The 14,754-nt window shown below is 43.1% G+C and overlaps 1 protein-coding gene across 2 annotated transcripts in view; it reads right to left on the bottom strand.

Annotated features, from left to right (window-relative positions):
- The window catches only part of LOC138299195 (E3 ubiquitin-protein ligase TRIM11-like), a 199,480-nt gene that overhangs the window by 82,972 nt on the left and 101,754 nt on the right, over nucleotides 1-14,754 (bottom strand). For both annotated transcript variants that reach the window (XM_069237296.1, XM_069237297.1), the window contains 3 exons: nucleotides 13,827-14,057; nucleotides 11,266-11,288; nucleotides 2,789-2,898 (listed from right to left, as the gene is read on the bottom strand). In XM_069237296.1, the coding sequence (XP_069093397.1) occupies nucleotides 2,789-2,898; nucleotides 11,266-11,288; nucleotides 13,827-14,057 (364 nt within the window). The remainder of the gene's footprint in view (nucleotides 1-2,788; nucleotides 2,899-11,265; nucleotides 11,289-13,826; nucleotides 14,058-14,754) is intronic.

The following is a 14,754-nucleotide window of genomic DNA, read 5'->3' as shown; positions in this document are numbered from 1 at the left end:
GTTGCTTATCCGTACCCACAAACTTCAACTTAATATTATTATACGAGTAAGAGGTATTCAAACTTGGATGTAGGTTCGGCTGCTCATAAGAGTTTATGACCATCTATGCTTGAGCTTTCTTGGAAAGTTGATTCTTGATGCACAAATACGAAAAGTAAGCCCTAAAATGAGTAAAGGAGAGGATGGATCGATAGTCTCGGCACGGGTTGTGCTTTTTGCCAGTTCCAATTTCAGCTCCTTATAAGGAAGCTGAGGAGGAAACTGTGAAGGGTGAGACATTTCTTGAGAGAACACTAATTGAATCAAACTAAATGTTGACTTAATTCCAAGAGGTATTGGAGAGGTCTGTAGAGTGCTATCATGCGTACGGTTGGTTTGGGTAGGGGTACTGCCCATCCTGGCAGACTCTGCCAAAAATTTGGAAGTACTTGTGGATATCAAGTTATCGTTTGACCTTCAGGTCTATCGTATGGTATCCACATGTTTTTGGATCATTTGGACTTTGAGAAAGGTATTCCCCTTTTTCCCACTGAAAGCACACAAGCAGGTAGTTCTTGTCTTGATATCTTCTAGGTTAGACTATTGTAATGCACTTTATTTGGGGATGAATAAAATCGCAACTGCTAAACTACATTTATTACAGGCCGCAAGACTGATACTTGAAATTCCTAAGCACCAGTCATTCTCAGCGGGGCTCTCCAAACTGCATTGGCTATTATGAGCGAAAGCATTACCTCTAAGGCTGTAAGCATTGTTCAAAGGTTGGTGCAAAATAATGGGCCCAGAGGACTGACAAAAATGCCCAGAGATGTATCCCCACTAGACAGCTTTGGTCCGATAGCTACCATCTGGTAGTTATTTCTAAATTTCTGAAGACCAGGTGGTAGAGCATGGGTTTTCTGTGGCCGCAGAATAACTGTGGAATTCTCTCCCACAAGCTATCAGTGATTTTCAGGAACACAATAGTTTTCAGAAAGCGTTGAAGACCGGGCTTTTCACTTTATTTATGGCTAGTTAGTTTTTCTTCGTGATAGGAGTTCTTATTTTGCTTTTTCCTTCAGAGTTACCTTCTCTTAAGCGCCTTGGCGCCGTGTGGTAACTGTGCACTTAACACATTTATATAATTTCATTTCATTCGTCTGATTCCTTCATAAAGGTGAGGAAGAAGTCTGACTAATGTCCCGGTTTGAATGCACTGTTAAAACAGCAAATGATTCAGTTGAAATGACTTTTTCGATGGGGCTAGATCAGACTGATATACAGTTTTTCCCTCCCAGTTCAAAAATAAGAAACATTTTGACCGTAACTTATGTTTTTGAATAGTGTTTGAATTTTTATATCAAGCAGCTTTTTCATTTGCACTTTCTCTGTTTAATGTGACACATGCCTCAAGGACAGATGCTGTCAATTGTTTATTTTGATTTTGTTCACCTGCTGCAAAAACTAATAAATATAACATTGCTGAGAGTTCCAGTGTCTCCTGCATAATGTTTAGAAATACTGCTGCAAATTAGATTCCAAAATGCAAGAAATTTTACCTCATTAATTCAATATGGTTGAACATAATGTTGGTTTGATGATCTCTTTGGCTTCTGTAGGTGGCATCCTGGCATTCAAACCTCGTTTTGAAAATAAGGTTGCGTCCTTAAGCTGTGCAGTGATACCTTCTCTAAAAATAGGGGTTATGCGCTACCTGTAAATGACTTTGGGGGTCATTCTGACCCCCGCGGGCGGCGGAAGCCGCCTGCCTGGCGGGAACCGCTAGAAGACCGTACCGCGGTCAAATGACCGCGGAGGTCATTCTGACTTTCCCGCCCAGCGGGAAAGCCCCAGCAACGATGAAGCCGGCTCCGAATGGAGCTGGCGGAGTTGCTGGTGTGCGACGGGTGCAGTGGCACCCGTCGCGATTTTCAGTGTCTGCTAGGCAGACACTGAAAATCATTATGGGGCCCTGTTAGGGGGCCCCTGCACTGCCCATGCCTGTGGCATGGGCAGTGCAGGGGCCCCCAGGGGCCCCATGACACCCGTTCCCGCCATCCTGTTCCTGGCGGTTTTTACTGCCAGGACCAGGATGGCGGGAAGGGGGTCGGAATCCCCATGGGGGTGCTGCGAGCAGCACCGCCATGGAGGATTCTTTGGGGCAGGGGTAAACCGGCGGGAAACCGCCGGTTGCCCTTTTCTGACCGCGGCTTTACCGCTGCGGTCAGAATTGCCCATGAAGCACCGCCAGCCTGTTGGCGGTGCTTCCGCAGCACTCTGCCCTGGCGGTTTTCAACCGCCAGGGTCAGAATGACCGCCTTTGTTTGGTATCTCATGTCCATAGATATTCTTATTTTGTCTTAATTTCTGGAGTTTCAGTATATGTATACAGGGCCGGACTGGGACCCTAAAACAGCCCTAGCAAAAATGATAAATCCAGTCACCATGTGCAGACGTGCAAATGCGCGCTCGATTCAGTGCAACTCTTTCAAGTTGCCGCCGGGATTGCGTAACTTGCACTGAAGGACAATACCGGCCTCCAAGTTTCAAACCTGGCCTCCTGGGGCTCCAGTCTCTCAGGGGATTGCCTGCAGCATGCCTAGCTGGCCAGTCCGGCCATGTATGTATATATATGGTATTTGTATAGCTAGAACCTCGGCAGCTTGTTACTACCGTTTGTGACACCCATGCGGTTGGTTCTATACCCTATTAAATATGTCCAGTTCTTCAAGATCATTTATAACTTTCTCTCTCAAATAGAAATAGCTACCATATAGGTTTCTCTCATAAATGTGCCAAGATTAACAACCTTTTAGTTCCAAGAGCTTCTCCTGCAGGGAGGTATCTTCTCCAATACTTTGCAAAGTCTTCTCCACAATGGCATCTTTCTCAGGCTTCACAATCTTCACGTCATCACACCTGGGAATCAGAGAACAATACTATAGATGACATTCAATATCTAGACCCGAGTAGGGTTTGGGGGTAGGGGGTTAGTGCCGCTCAGCCATGAGATAATTAAGTAAAAATGAGAAAACCCCCGGAGAAATGTGAAAAAGTTGTCTCAACAATGAGATACCTGAGAGGAATCTGAAACATATCAGGTGGTAAGCATGAATATTGTCTGAAGAAATATACCAAAATAATAGAGGACAAATCGACATGCATTGATGAGGGGGTAAATGAGAGGAATGGAGACCTTCAAAGGTGTAAGAATGAATGGACTAGGAGGCTGCATGGTATCCTTTGTTTGGCGAGCATCTCTGAGTCAGTGTAGCGTTAGACTCTGTGGAATGTGAAGGTATACAGTATGAGTGTTCTGTGAGTACTTGTAGTTGGGTATTACAACTGAAAGCAGAGGCTTGGCTCATAGATCTACTGCTCCTGGTGGGGCTTTAGTAGGTACATATAAGTGGATTCATGAGAGGCAAATTGAAGGGACACGTATGCAGCAAAACTGGAATGTCATGTGTGTACTCCAAGGAAGCGTGAAGCTTGGACAAAGAAAAGATCTGGGCTCACACCAGTACCCGTTCACCATAAGGTGCCAGAGGAACCTGGAATGTACAAGCACCTGTGTTGTGCAAACCCCCAAGTGTCATGTTTCAGGCACTGAAGTTGTGCTGGCTACCAAAGTTCATCCAGTTGATTGCACATCAGCATTACAACTATTTACCGTACAACAAACACAAAAATAAAAAATATATATGGCAATAGCTACCATGGGTGGCACAACTTACAATAAGAGGCCAAGTAGGGAGCATCCCTATTTAATTTTTTTATTATATCTTTTTTAGTAGTTTTAGTATTTATGTTTTAATATAATTTTCTTTTTTTAGGGTTTGCAAACCCTAGAAACTTGAGGACCCTTGATGAAACTGCAGCATCTGGGCAGGGTTCACACACCTGCACATGGTTCCACACACAGAAGGCGCGGTTGAGGGGGAAAAAGGGCCCAACAGCCCGTGTTTTAAGTGATTTGGTAAACAAATGTGGTTCCTTTGGGGCCTCTATGCATGAGCTTGACGGTCAGGGGACGATTTACCTGTCCCTTATCGGTTCTTACCCACTTCACTTTGCAGACCTTGTGGACCAATCAAAGCATCCTGTAACATCAGTTGCAACAGACATTTACTGCTAATCAGAGCTGTAGGATCTGTGGACCGCAAAGCTGAATTGGAAAATAGGAGTAACAAGTTCCCTTTAACAATAGGACTACGAGGACAGTCTGTGAACAACGATTGAAGAAGTTTCTATGGATTAACGGTCCCAATACCTCTAACTTTTAACCAAGTAACTATAACTCACTCCCCAGACATGCACAGCGTTTGTTGTCATTGATGATGTCAGTTGCAGTTATGTTAATGATGATGTCACAGAACATGCCATGACTTATAGAATATGCAAGTTAATTAGTGGTGCATGGCTAGGGAACAAGTTATAGTTATTTTAGGGCACAAGTTATGGTTATTTGAGATAACCAGAACTGGTAAAGTTCAGTGGATTTGTTGATTAAAATGGTATGTTTTACCTGAAATTTTGCACCTAATTATAAAGTCCCTTAAACATTTGTGTTTTTTTCAGTGAATTTCCATGGTATTTTATAATGGAAAGTAAGATGTCCATTGCCGCATCCTGAGCCCAAACGCCTGCTGGTACCGAAATCCCCATTAAGAATGGTGGGCCTTCGGGTGCGGATAGGAACAGGGCCTTGCCTGCGGCAAAGCCCTTCACCCAATTTCCCGTGGGCGGCCATCCCCTCACTGCGCTTAGGCTTTGGCATGCACTCAGTGGGGATGTGTGCAGGATATGGCCTGCGGCTGTTTGGCATGGGGTTGGATGCAGGGTCTGGCCAGCAGTGAGGCCCCAATCCCACTCTGCAGCACATGGCTGGCTATTTGTAACAATATAAAGGATGTCATTGTAAGTAAGGTAGACATACTGGCTTTGTCAAAAGTCACCAACAACTATAATTAAAGGTTAATTTTCATAAATGTATAATTGTCATTAAATATTCTCAACAAATAAATAGAACCAACTACTAGAGGTCCCTGCACTCCAGCTGAAGACTCCCAGTGATTTTAAAAAACATGGTAAGCTCTCAAAGCCCCAGGAGACTTACTGCCTTTTAAAGTTGCTGGAGGGTTTCTGCACGTTCTGCAGCTCCCACAACATAAAAGAAAATGTTTGCCGATGCCTCAGCCTTTTCTAAGGGAACAAACTAGTAAGAAAATATGTACTTCAAAAAAGCCCTACGGTATCATGGGGTATCCTTTAAATTATTGTTAATTATTGTTAATTTGATTACCATGGTGCTCGCCTGAGGCACTTACAGCTGGGGGCTGCTGGGTGATCCCAAAGAACCTCTGCATCCCTTGTCGTCCGTCACCCATCATGGCTGCCCGCAGCACTAACTTTTTCTTTTTAATCACTGGGTACCCCAGTGCCAACCCAGGGCACCCTAAAAATAGCAGTCACTCGGCGTGGTGAGGTGGGACCCAGGCCTCTTGCGGTCCTTGTGGGCTCGCCTGGTGAGAGCTGGTGACTTACAATATTGGTGAGTGAACCGGGGCCCACCCAGGGCATCCACAATGCCTTAATCTCTTGGAGCTATAGTACCTGCCACCTCCCCAGCACTGCTTTTCTCCAGCAGCCTTTTTTTTCTGCTACCACCTGGGAGGGAGCAAAATCATTTTCCCTGCCCAGGAGAATGTGGGCAGGAAGTAGATTTCTATTCCCTGTCTGCACTCTCTTGGGAAGGGAACACAACAGTGTCTAGTGGGATGGGTGCCTCGGTCATTGCGATCGAACTGCAGGGTATGGGGTCCCGGAGATGATCTTTGGAGAGGGGGGCCCCAAGCATGCCCTCTTTCCCCCCAGAAAATATACTGGTCCTGAGGGGATGAGGTCCCTGAAGCCCTTACGAGGCTCGGGAAGGAGAGTTGTATGTCCCCTCCCATTTTCAAAATCTCAGCTTCTGGAACAGGTTCCCTGAGGTCTCCTCGAGAGTTGGGGAAGGGGATGAACACCACTCCCCATTTCATAAAAATTGGCCCAAGTGGAGTGGGGTCCCCGGGGCCTCATTGAGGCTTGGGGAGGGTGGGCACGCTCCTCCCTCCCAATAATGAAATACCTGCCCTGGAGATGGGGTCCTTCAGAGCTCATGAAGGCTCGGGATTGGGGCTGCATGACCCACTCCCTATAAAAAAAAAAAAAAAAATGTACTGCCCTCTCAGCCTTGGCCTATCCTGGCGGATTTTAGAAAATACGGGAGACCACCATTTGTGGCCCCCACCAGTTATAGGGGGAGAGTATCCTTACTATGCCCCCCCTTGACTGAGTCCCCGAATTCCCAAATTTCTGCAGCCACATTTCTGTTGACGTTGTGGCAGCCAATCACATCTTATCTCAAAATCTGTGTGCAGTGTGGAGCCTCTGATGTCTGAAATATAATAAGGTGTTGAACCAAAAGTTTTAAAAAACTACTGAACAGGTTCACACCAAATTACAAAAAAATATGCTTTCTGGACCAAGATCTAACTTTCTAACTTTCTGTCAAATTTGGTGTAATTCCATTCAGCTGTTTTGGCTGCAGATGTGACTAATTTTCCTATGGAAAATACATGGATCATGCTAAAACTTTCCAGAGACTGATTACCTTTTTTGGAGGAGTATCCTGACGATACGTCAAACGGTGCCAAAGTCATTAGTAAACCAAAAAAAACTTGTTCTATGGAAACATGGTACTAACTATAGCTACCTAATTATATATATGTCATGGTAGGAAAACCACAAATCTACTTATGTATAGGACAACATTTCCATAGGAAAAGCATTTTTAGTTCTCCTAAGAACTTTAGCTTTGTTAGACCAATTTTCTTCATGGCAAGTTTTGTAAATAAGTGTCAAACAAGGGGTAAGAAAAAGGGAGATGCCAAGGTGCCATTTCCCATTTTAATTCCCATTTAATTTTTTGTTCTTCGATGCATGTGAAATGCACTCTGACCTACAATCAGAGACAGGACAAGAAAGCCTTGACTCACAGATGGTTGGTTCCTTAACATAGTTGTCTCACCATTCATGTCCTCAAATTACTGCAGTATGCATTCAGGATACAGGAAAAGATTTAGGCCCTCATTCGGACTTTGACGGGCGGCGGAGACCGCCCGCCAAAGTCCCGCCGTCAGAATACCGTTCCGCGGTCGAAACCCAGAACTGTTCTAGCAGTTAATTAATTGAACTTAAAAAGTCAGCATTTGTTTGAAGGAAGAAAACGATAGCAGCGTGTATGAAGCAACAGTTCTGCAATTAGTGTTGGCATAAAATAAATGTCATGAACATACATAATTCTATTCTAATAACCGGCTATGTATATTCCAATATTATGGTACTCATATTTTGAATGGACATACTAATGTCATTCTCATATTTTAAGTTTATGATTACCATACGTTTTATTTTCTTCAAAGAGTCAGACAGCCAAGAAGGAGTGGAACGCCCCCACGGGCAATTGCGACGGGTTTCATTCTAGGTGTATATGACCACTAAACAAATATTGAAGTGTTAATGTGTTAACGAGTGGCAATCATCATGCTTAGGACTCAATGTTGAATACATTATTGGCTGTTGTCTTTCTATCCCTTCCACTTTATCCCGGGCGTCTCTGCGCTCTAACATAGTTATTGGAAGTTGAGATACAGTGGGGCAAGGTCTTTGATATCCCAGCAGTGGAACTCAGGTATGATGGCATCTATAGTGGTGAGAAGAATGTTAGGCAATGAAGCGCTTTCTATGGTTAGGTGTAAATATGTTCAGTAGTGTCCAAGAAATTAAAATAGGTGCCTGGGTTGTCCGGAATTTAAATTTCAGAGATAATTTGATAGTTAATTGACAGAGGATTCATGGACCATTTACTAGGTATGAATTAATGGCAGTAATTTTGTAAGTGTATTTCAAATATTACCATGAACCAGCTGAATATTATTGTGGACACGCTCAACTAATATGGCAGATGAGGATGGCATACCATACATAACATACTAGTGTTATACATTAAGTATGTATGACATTGAAGGTATGCACTAAACTCCATTGCTCCACATTTAAAAATAGAACACAACTTGACCAATTCCCAGATGGACATGCAAAGAACACAATATCAATGTTAATAAGGGATTTACTCTACATATTTCACAAAACTTTTTTTAAAAATTTAACACCAGATATTAGAAGCGGAAATTATGAATTACTATCAGTATACAATAACAAAAATAGAATATACGGGGCGTTATAGTTAAGCTCACATACGTACAAAACCATAGAAATTCGCCTGTTATAGTTAGAATTATTTTTAGTAACTATAACTTGTGCCCTAAGGTAGCTATTACTCGCTCCCACGCCATGCACAGTTTTTTCGTCAAAAGGTTTACTGCAAATATTACATTGATATTATCCAATGATGTTATCAAAGATATCATGAGTGCCGTAATTTGTGGGGCAATTAGCAGTGCATGGAACAGAGAGAGAGAGTGACAGGGCCGCAGGGGAGCCTGAAGGTCCCGGCCATCCTAGCCGGCTCCTCGCATCCTGCAGGAGCCGAAACTGCTCCCAGAAGGAGGGAGCTGCTTTAAATAGCAGCTCCCTGCACGTGGGAGCAATGTTTTCATCTGTTTCCTTGCACACAAATTTGTGTGCAGGGAAACAGATGAAAACTCCTCTTTCTGCCAGTGGGAGCTGTTTGACACTGTATTTATTGAAAGCCCTGGGGAGGTGGCAGTCCCCAGGGCTGCGGGGGTGGCCACACAGCACTCCTGCATCATACTTGTTTAAAGCCCCCTGGTAAGTGGCAGTCCCCAGGGCTGCGCAATGGGGGGCATGCAGCCCTGCATTACATTTTCTTGAAGCCCTGGGGAGGTGGTGGTCCCTGGGGATGCAGGAGGGGGCCCTGCACCCTCTCACCTGCACAGAAATAAATATCTGCCCTGGGGAAGTGGCTCCACCCACATTGGATTTGAACTCAGTCACAGGGAGGTGGCGGTCCCCTGGGCTGCAGAGGGGCCAGATTTAAACTTGGCCCCGGGGTGGTGGTGGTTCCTGGGGTGGCGCGGGGGCATGCAGCCTCCCCCGTTCAAATTTGAAATGCCCCCGGGACCTTGCCCACTCGAGGGCTTTAGTGAAACAAGTGTGGGAGCTTTGGAATTTTCAGCAGATCTGCCATGATTGTCCTGGGGTGGGAGTTCCTCTGGATCCCAGCACCAGAGCTAAGGGGTTAGGGTGTTCCTACACCTTCCTGGCCCCTTTTCCTTTTCTTTTACGTTTCTTGTGAGTCTCAGCTAAAACCGAGTCTCAATATGCCTGCCAACACTTCCTTGTTGAAGTGTTAGCAGCCAATCAGATCTCAACACGAGATCAGGAGGGTTCGCTGAGCCTTTACGGCCCTATATATGCAAATTTAGATGTTCTATAAATTTCTCAAAAAAATGCTGAACGGATTTACACCAAATAGCAACAAGCATTTGCAATGCAATGGGTCTCGCATCTGCTCGAATTAGAGTTATTAGCGTTATAAACTCTTAACCCGACTTTTCTTGCCATATAAATTGAAAATTGAAAGTTAAACAATTTCACATAAGGGAGCCAATTAACAGCGCCGCGGCCGCCATGAGCATCAGCGTGAAGAGATACACAAAAGGAAAAGAAGTTCGCTCACAGTTAAACTTATCGGCAAAAGTGCAATTAGACATGTAACAGGGGCGATGGCCAAGGCGGTAACAAAACCTCCTCAAGGAGGGACAAAGGTAACCCATTTACCAATGTAATCAAAGGATTTTTGAAGGGCAAGCCCACGAACGAGTGGTAGTGATGGGTGTGAGGTGGGTGTTGTTAAAAGCCCAGATACACACCAACACGTCGGAAAAGCAGCGCATACACACTGCAATGCTCGACCTAAAAAGGGAGATTTCTGTACCAAAAGATGTCATTCTGCCAAATTTGGTGTAATTTTGTCAAGTGGTTCGGGCTCCTGAGCTGTGCAAAATTCCCTATAGGAATTAACACTGGAAACACACCTTTTTTGCCCCCCCCCTTTTTTCTGAGCCCCGCGTGACAGATCACCCCAAATCTTTCCAGACAGCAGCTGACATGACTGTTGCATTTTATTAGAAAGTTTAGTGAAGATTCGTCAAGTGGCGGCAAAGATATAAGCAAGACAAATAAAACATTTTTTTATAGAAACTAGGTTCTAACTATAACTACCTAGTGGCAACCGCCACTACAAATTCATTGGCAAATAAACAAAGCAATTTTATGCTGACTGGTATTAAGCGTATTTATTTTCATATACATTTCTTTCTATGAACATCTTCAGGGAGAGTGGCCGCCAGGTAGGTCTTCGCTGAGGGACCACACAGAATTTAGCAACGTTAGTCCCAATGGTCCGTTCTGTCCCAAAGAACTCATTCCCTAATATGGGAAGGTTTGCCTATTTAGGCCATAAGCAGTGTAGTGTTTTATGTAAGTAGTTTTTTCTCTTAAAACCCGATCAGGGATACATAGCAGCTTATGAGTATTTGTTAGTTTTGGTCCTGATGAAGCGCCAAGCGATCTGTAAGGACACTGAGGGCGCAAAACATGTTGACGTAGAGATTAGCTAAAGGGAAAGTGTCCCTGTTAGCTTGGTGTTGTTTGGAGAGCGGTGGGACTTTATTCCTTCTCCATTCCCGTGTGTTTTTAATACTGACAAAAGTCCGCTTGACAATTAACTTTTTCACTGTGTAAAGATACTGCACAAAAATATTGACTGGGTTAACAGCAAATACACACTAATGAAGACAAGGTATATTTATCTTAAGGATACGACGTACAGCGATCATATTATGGTGCCATTTCTCACTGAATTACTATTAGGATTTCTATAAACGTATCTAATTAAATAAACACATTAACTCTGCCTGGAACATCCCAACTCATGATTACTAATATGATTCTTTCACAGCCATTAACCCTAGGTTTAGGTGTTTGGCTTAATAACTGCAGTATCAGCAGTAAGCCAACTAGAAACTAACATATTTTTATTTTGTTTATCCTACTTTTGTTTATTGTAACATGTAGCCTTGAAGAAGCTTGAAGGCTCTATATTTCCTGAATCAAACAAACTGGCTGCACCATGTAATGGTTATAAATCATAAAGGAAATAACAGATTAATTAATGAGTGTATATTGTAATTACTTGATCTTAAAAATAATTCTGCAACAGCTCTGCAACAAATTCAAAAAAGTAAGAGAACATACCTTTTTAAAATGCTTTTTACATCCTAGAGAGAAAGGTAGAAAGAGGACAAGATTAATATCCAATCATGAATACATTGAACCATTCATTTGTACTGCAGATGGACCATGAGCTATGATTGGTGGATAGTGCAGCATCTAAATATTAAAGAACTGCTGCAGTAAAACAAAGTATTGCCAGTATTTAATGTTTTTATTGTTCTGTCTGGTAGGTGTTTAGTCTCAGAACAACCAACAGTATTAAATCAGGCAGTCCTGCATTCCAGACCAGAGGTGACTGCATCCACAATGGACGCAAACTCAGATTTCTTTTAAATCAGTTATGATCATCAGGCTATCATGCACATTGAAATTCTAATAACATTGTGAGCATTGTTCATGAACTCTTTGTTCTGGAAGTAGAGAAGGACACCCTTTTCAGTGTGTGCTCTAGAAAGCCTGGCAGAGGCATGCAGACTGGGCAAGAAGTGAGACGGATCAGAGATGTGGCACTGGCAAACGCCCACACTAAACGAGCAGCTTTAATTGTTATGAGTGTTATCTGAACTACACTGTCTACACTTCTAAGACTTGTGTGGAGGGTGATAAGGCTGGTAAACTGTTAGTGTGACTCATATGGCAGGATATCCAAATAGCCCCAATTGTATCTATACAGTTCTGTCATGGTGATTTAAGCCCGATATGACATACTGGATGCTTTTTATACATAATGCTCAAAGGTGTATGAAGCCCCCCACAGATTAGCTGCAGTCGGCGAACCCAGTTCTTGGTACCACTTACACTTCCTCGCATACCTGAACATCGCTGGTAAGAGCTTGGTGGCCTGACTTCGGAAGATGTAATCAGATTAGCAATGTGGTAGTTAGCAACAGGGAAAACCCCTGGTCTAGATGGGTTCCTTCTCAAATATTATAAAGCATTTGCAACTCACCTGGTTCCCCATTTAGCTGCAATATACACAAGAGCCCTCCAGATGGGCAATCTTCCCCTGTTCCCAGGTTTGTTCCTCCTAGTATCAATATCCAAACCTGACCAAGACTCAATTGCCTTCATTCAGGCCACTGGTGATCTTGGGTAATGACTACAAAATATTAAGCAAGAGTCTAATGGACCGATTACTTACAAATACTTCCTGAGCTTATTCAAAATGGCTTTGTGACTGGGCTCGATACCTCCATAAACATCTGCAAGCTTCTCAACATCATGTACAGAGTTCCCTTTCAAATCCCTCACTCTGCCTGACTAGTGCTAGATTTGGAGAAGATGTTTTCATGTGGTTATAACTAATAGTCTATTTAGTAGAGGCAGTGAGAAAATATAAAAATTTATAGAAATCTCACAATCACTTTGTGGAAGCCGAGCTTCATGTGCCCATGCAGGGACATTTTGTTGGACCACCCTAATAAACTAGTCGACCACAATATGACCTGATAGTCCTGTGGTAGAAAGGCCATCTGGCCAAAGGATTATTCCAATAGAGACAGTGTCAGTTCTTCCAGTATTATTCAAGCACTTTCTCTGACTCTAAAGAAAGCCAGGTTACCACCATTTACGATGTGGGAGCACCACCTGTTTATGGTCCACTAAACTCAGTATTAGGACTCTCTCTGTTCCTAATCTCAAGCCTGCTAAAAGGAGGTTAGAAATCAGCAGATTCAGGCAATGGCTCAAAACATTTGTTCAAATGTACTGGCTTACAGCCCTGCCCTTGATATTAAAGGATTCTGGGACAAAGTAATGGTCAGGCTGCTCAGTATTTATTCCCAGAGCTCAGCAATCAGCTCTCCTATCCAGTTCGAAAATTAGGGGGATTCTCCAAATACATGCTGCATGACCTCTGATGTCTTTCCTGAGCTGGTTTCAGCCAGGTCAGGTACAGATGTTTATTCGACCCTGACAGCCAGGTAAAAAAAATTGTAAGGAGGATGAGGAAGGGCGATGGAACAGAGCAAGGAGTGCTCAGGGAAGTTGGCGGCAAAGAAAAACAATCACTGAAAACTGTAGCCCTCAATAAAAGGACAATTGTGGAACAGAAGGACCGTTAAAGATGTGGGTTTCTCAGTTAACAAAGGTCTTGACAGCTTTACACAAAAACCAAACGTTGTCTACCATCAAAGGTTGCAGGACACACTAGAAAGCCAAAATGGGTTCCACTTCATATCATGTCAGCCATCACATCGATACCCACATTCCCACCCATGAATCACACAGAGGCAAATACTATCCTTCCCACTCTTGAACCACACAGATAGAAATAAATGATCCCCAATGAGCAAGAGTGGCAAAGTGCTTTCGATAGGTGAAGCTGCCACTACATCCAGTCACAACAAGCCTGTGTAGACACCGTATTATCCACTCTCATAGAGAGGGTTACTTAGTGTGTTCGCATCACCACTCTAGGGTCCCAGGCCAAGTGAAAAAGAAGCACTCCCTGGGGAAACGACCTTTGGTAGGGGAACACACAGCCCGGAGCACAAAGGGGACTTTCCTTTCCAACAAGGACTGTTCATCACTTCAAGTAAAATTGCTTTCAACATTCACAGGCATCAGACCCTGGCTCTCACCTTCAGAAGGTGGACATCTTGTAGCTGACACTTCTCCTCTACCTCTGTGATCAGGCCCATGTGGGTAGATTGTGATATCTCCAGTTTGGTGAGTTTCTCTTGAATCTTCTTCATGTTCTCCTCATGTCCCTTTTCCAGTTTGTTGAGAAGTTGTTGCTTCTCCTTGTCCAGAAACTGCTTCAGAAGCTCAAATGTACTAGTGATCTTCTCGGTCTGGTTCTTGTAGTTTTCCTTCATGAAAATGATGTTAACAAGTAAAGAGATCACATATATATTCACATATTATTATTATTCTACAGCAACATGTTATTATATTTCTCACATTTGGCAAGTAACACTGATCTATAACCAAAATTATATACCTTTTGTGTGATGCAACAGGTGACGTTTAGTTAGTCTATTAGCTGAAACATTAAATACATTAACTTGAACTCACACAATTTTTCTCTCTCTCATTCTAGCTACCAATACATAATCAAATACAAACACATACTCATATATCTTCAGTAAAAAAATAACTATAACTCGCGCCCTAAGGTAACTATGACCGGCACCTTCACCATGCACAAATGTTGCAGCAATATGAAAGATGCCATATAAGATCTCATCAATGATATAATATGTGGAGTAATTAACTGTGCATGGCGAAGGATCGAGTTATAGTTACCTTAGGGCGCGAAATATAGTTACTTGAAAGAACTCTAACTATAACTGTTGAATTTCTATGGTTTTGTACAAGTAAATTCAGAACCTAACTATAACGTCCCTGTAACCATTGTTTTTATCAGTGAATTTCTATGTTTTTTTAACCTAAAGTAATTTTATTTACTATATGTTGTTCCACCTCGCTGTGCATGGCCTTTGACCATGTCCCTGTGACGTCCACTTTTTTCAAAAACACCTCGTCTTTGATATCTCGTTTTATTTC

The sequence above is a fragment of the Pleurodeles waltl genome, chromosome 6 (assembly GCF_031143425.1).
Source record: "Pleurodeles waltl isolate 20211129_DDA chromosome 6, aPleWal1.hap1.20221129, whole genome shotgun sequence".
Classification (NCBI taxonomy): Eukaryota; Metazoa; Chordata; class Amphibia; order Caudata; family Salamandridae; genus Pleurodeles; species Pleurodeles waltl.
Note: the sequence above shows the minus strand (reverse complement) of the source record. Positions and strands in the feature narration are given on the sequence as shown.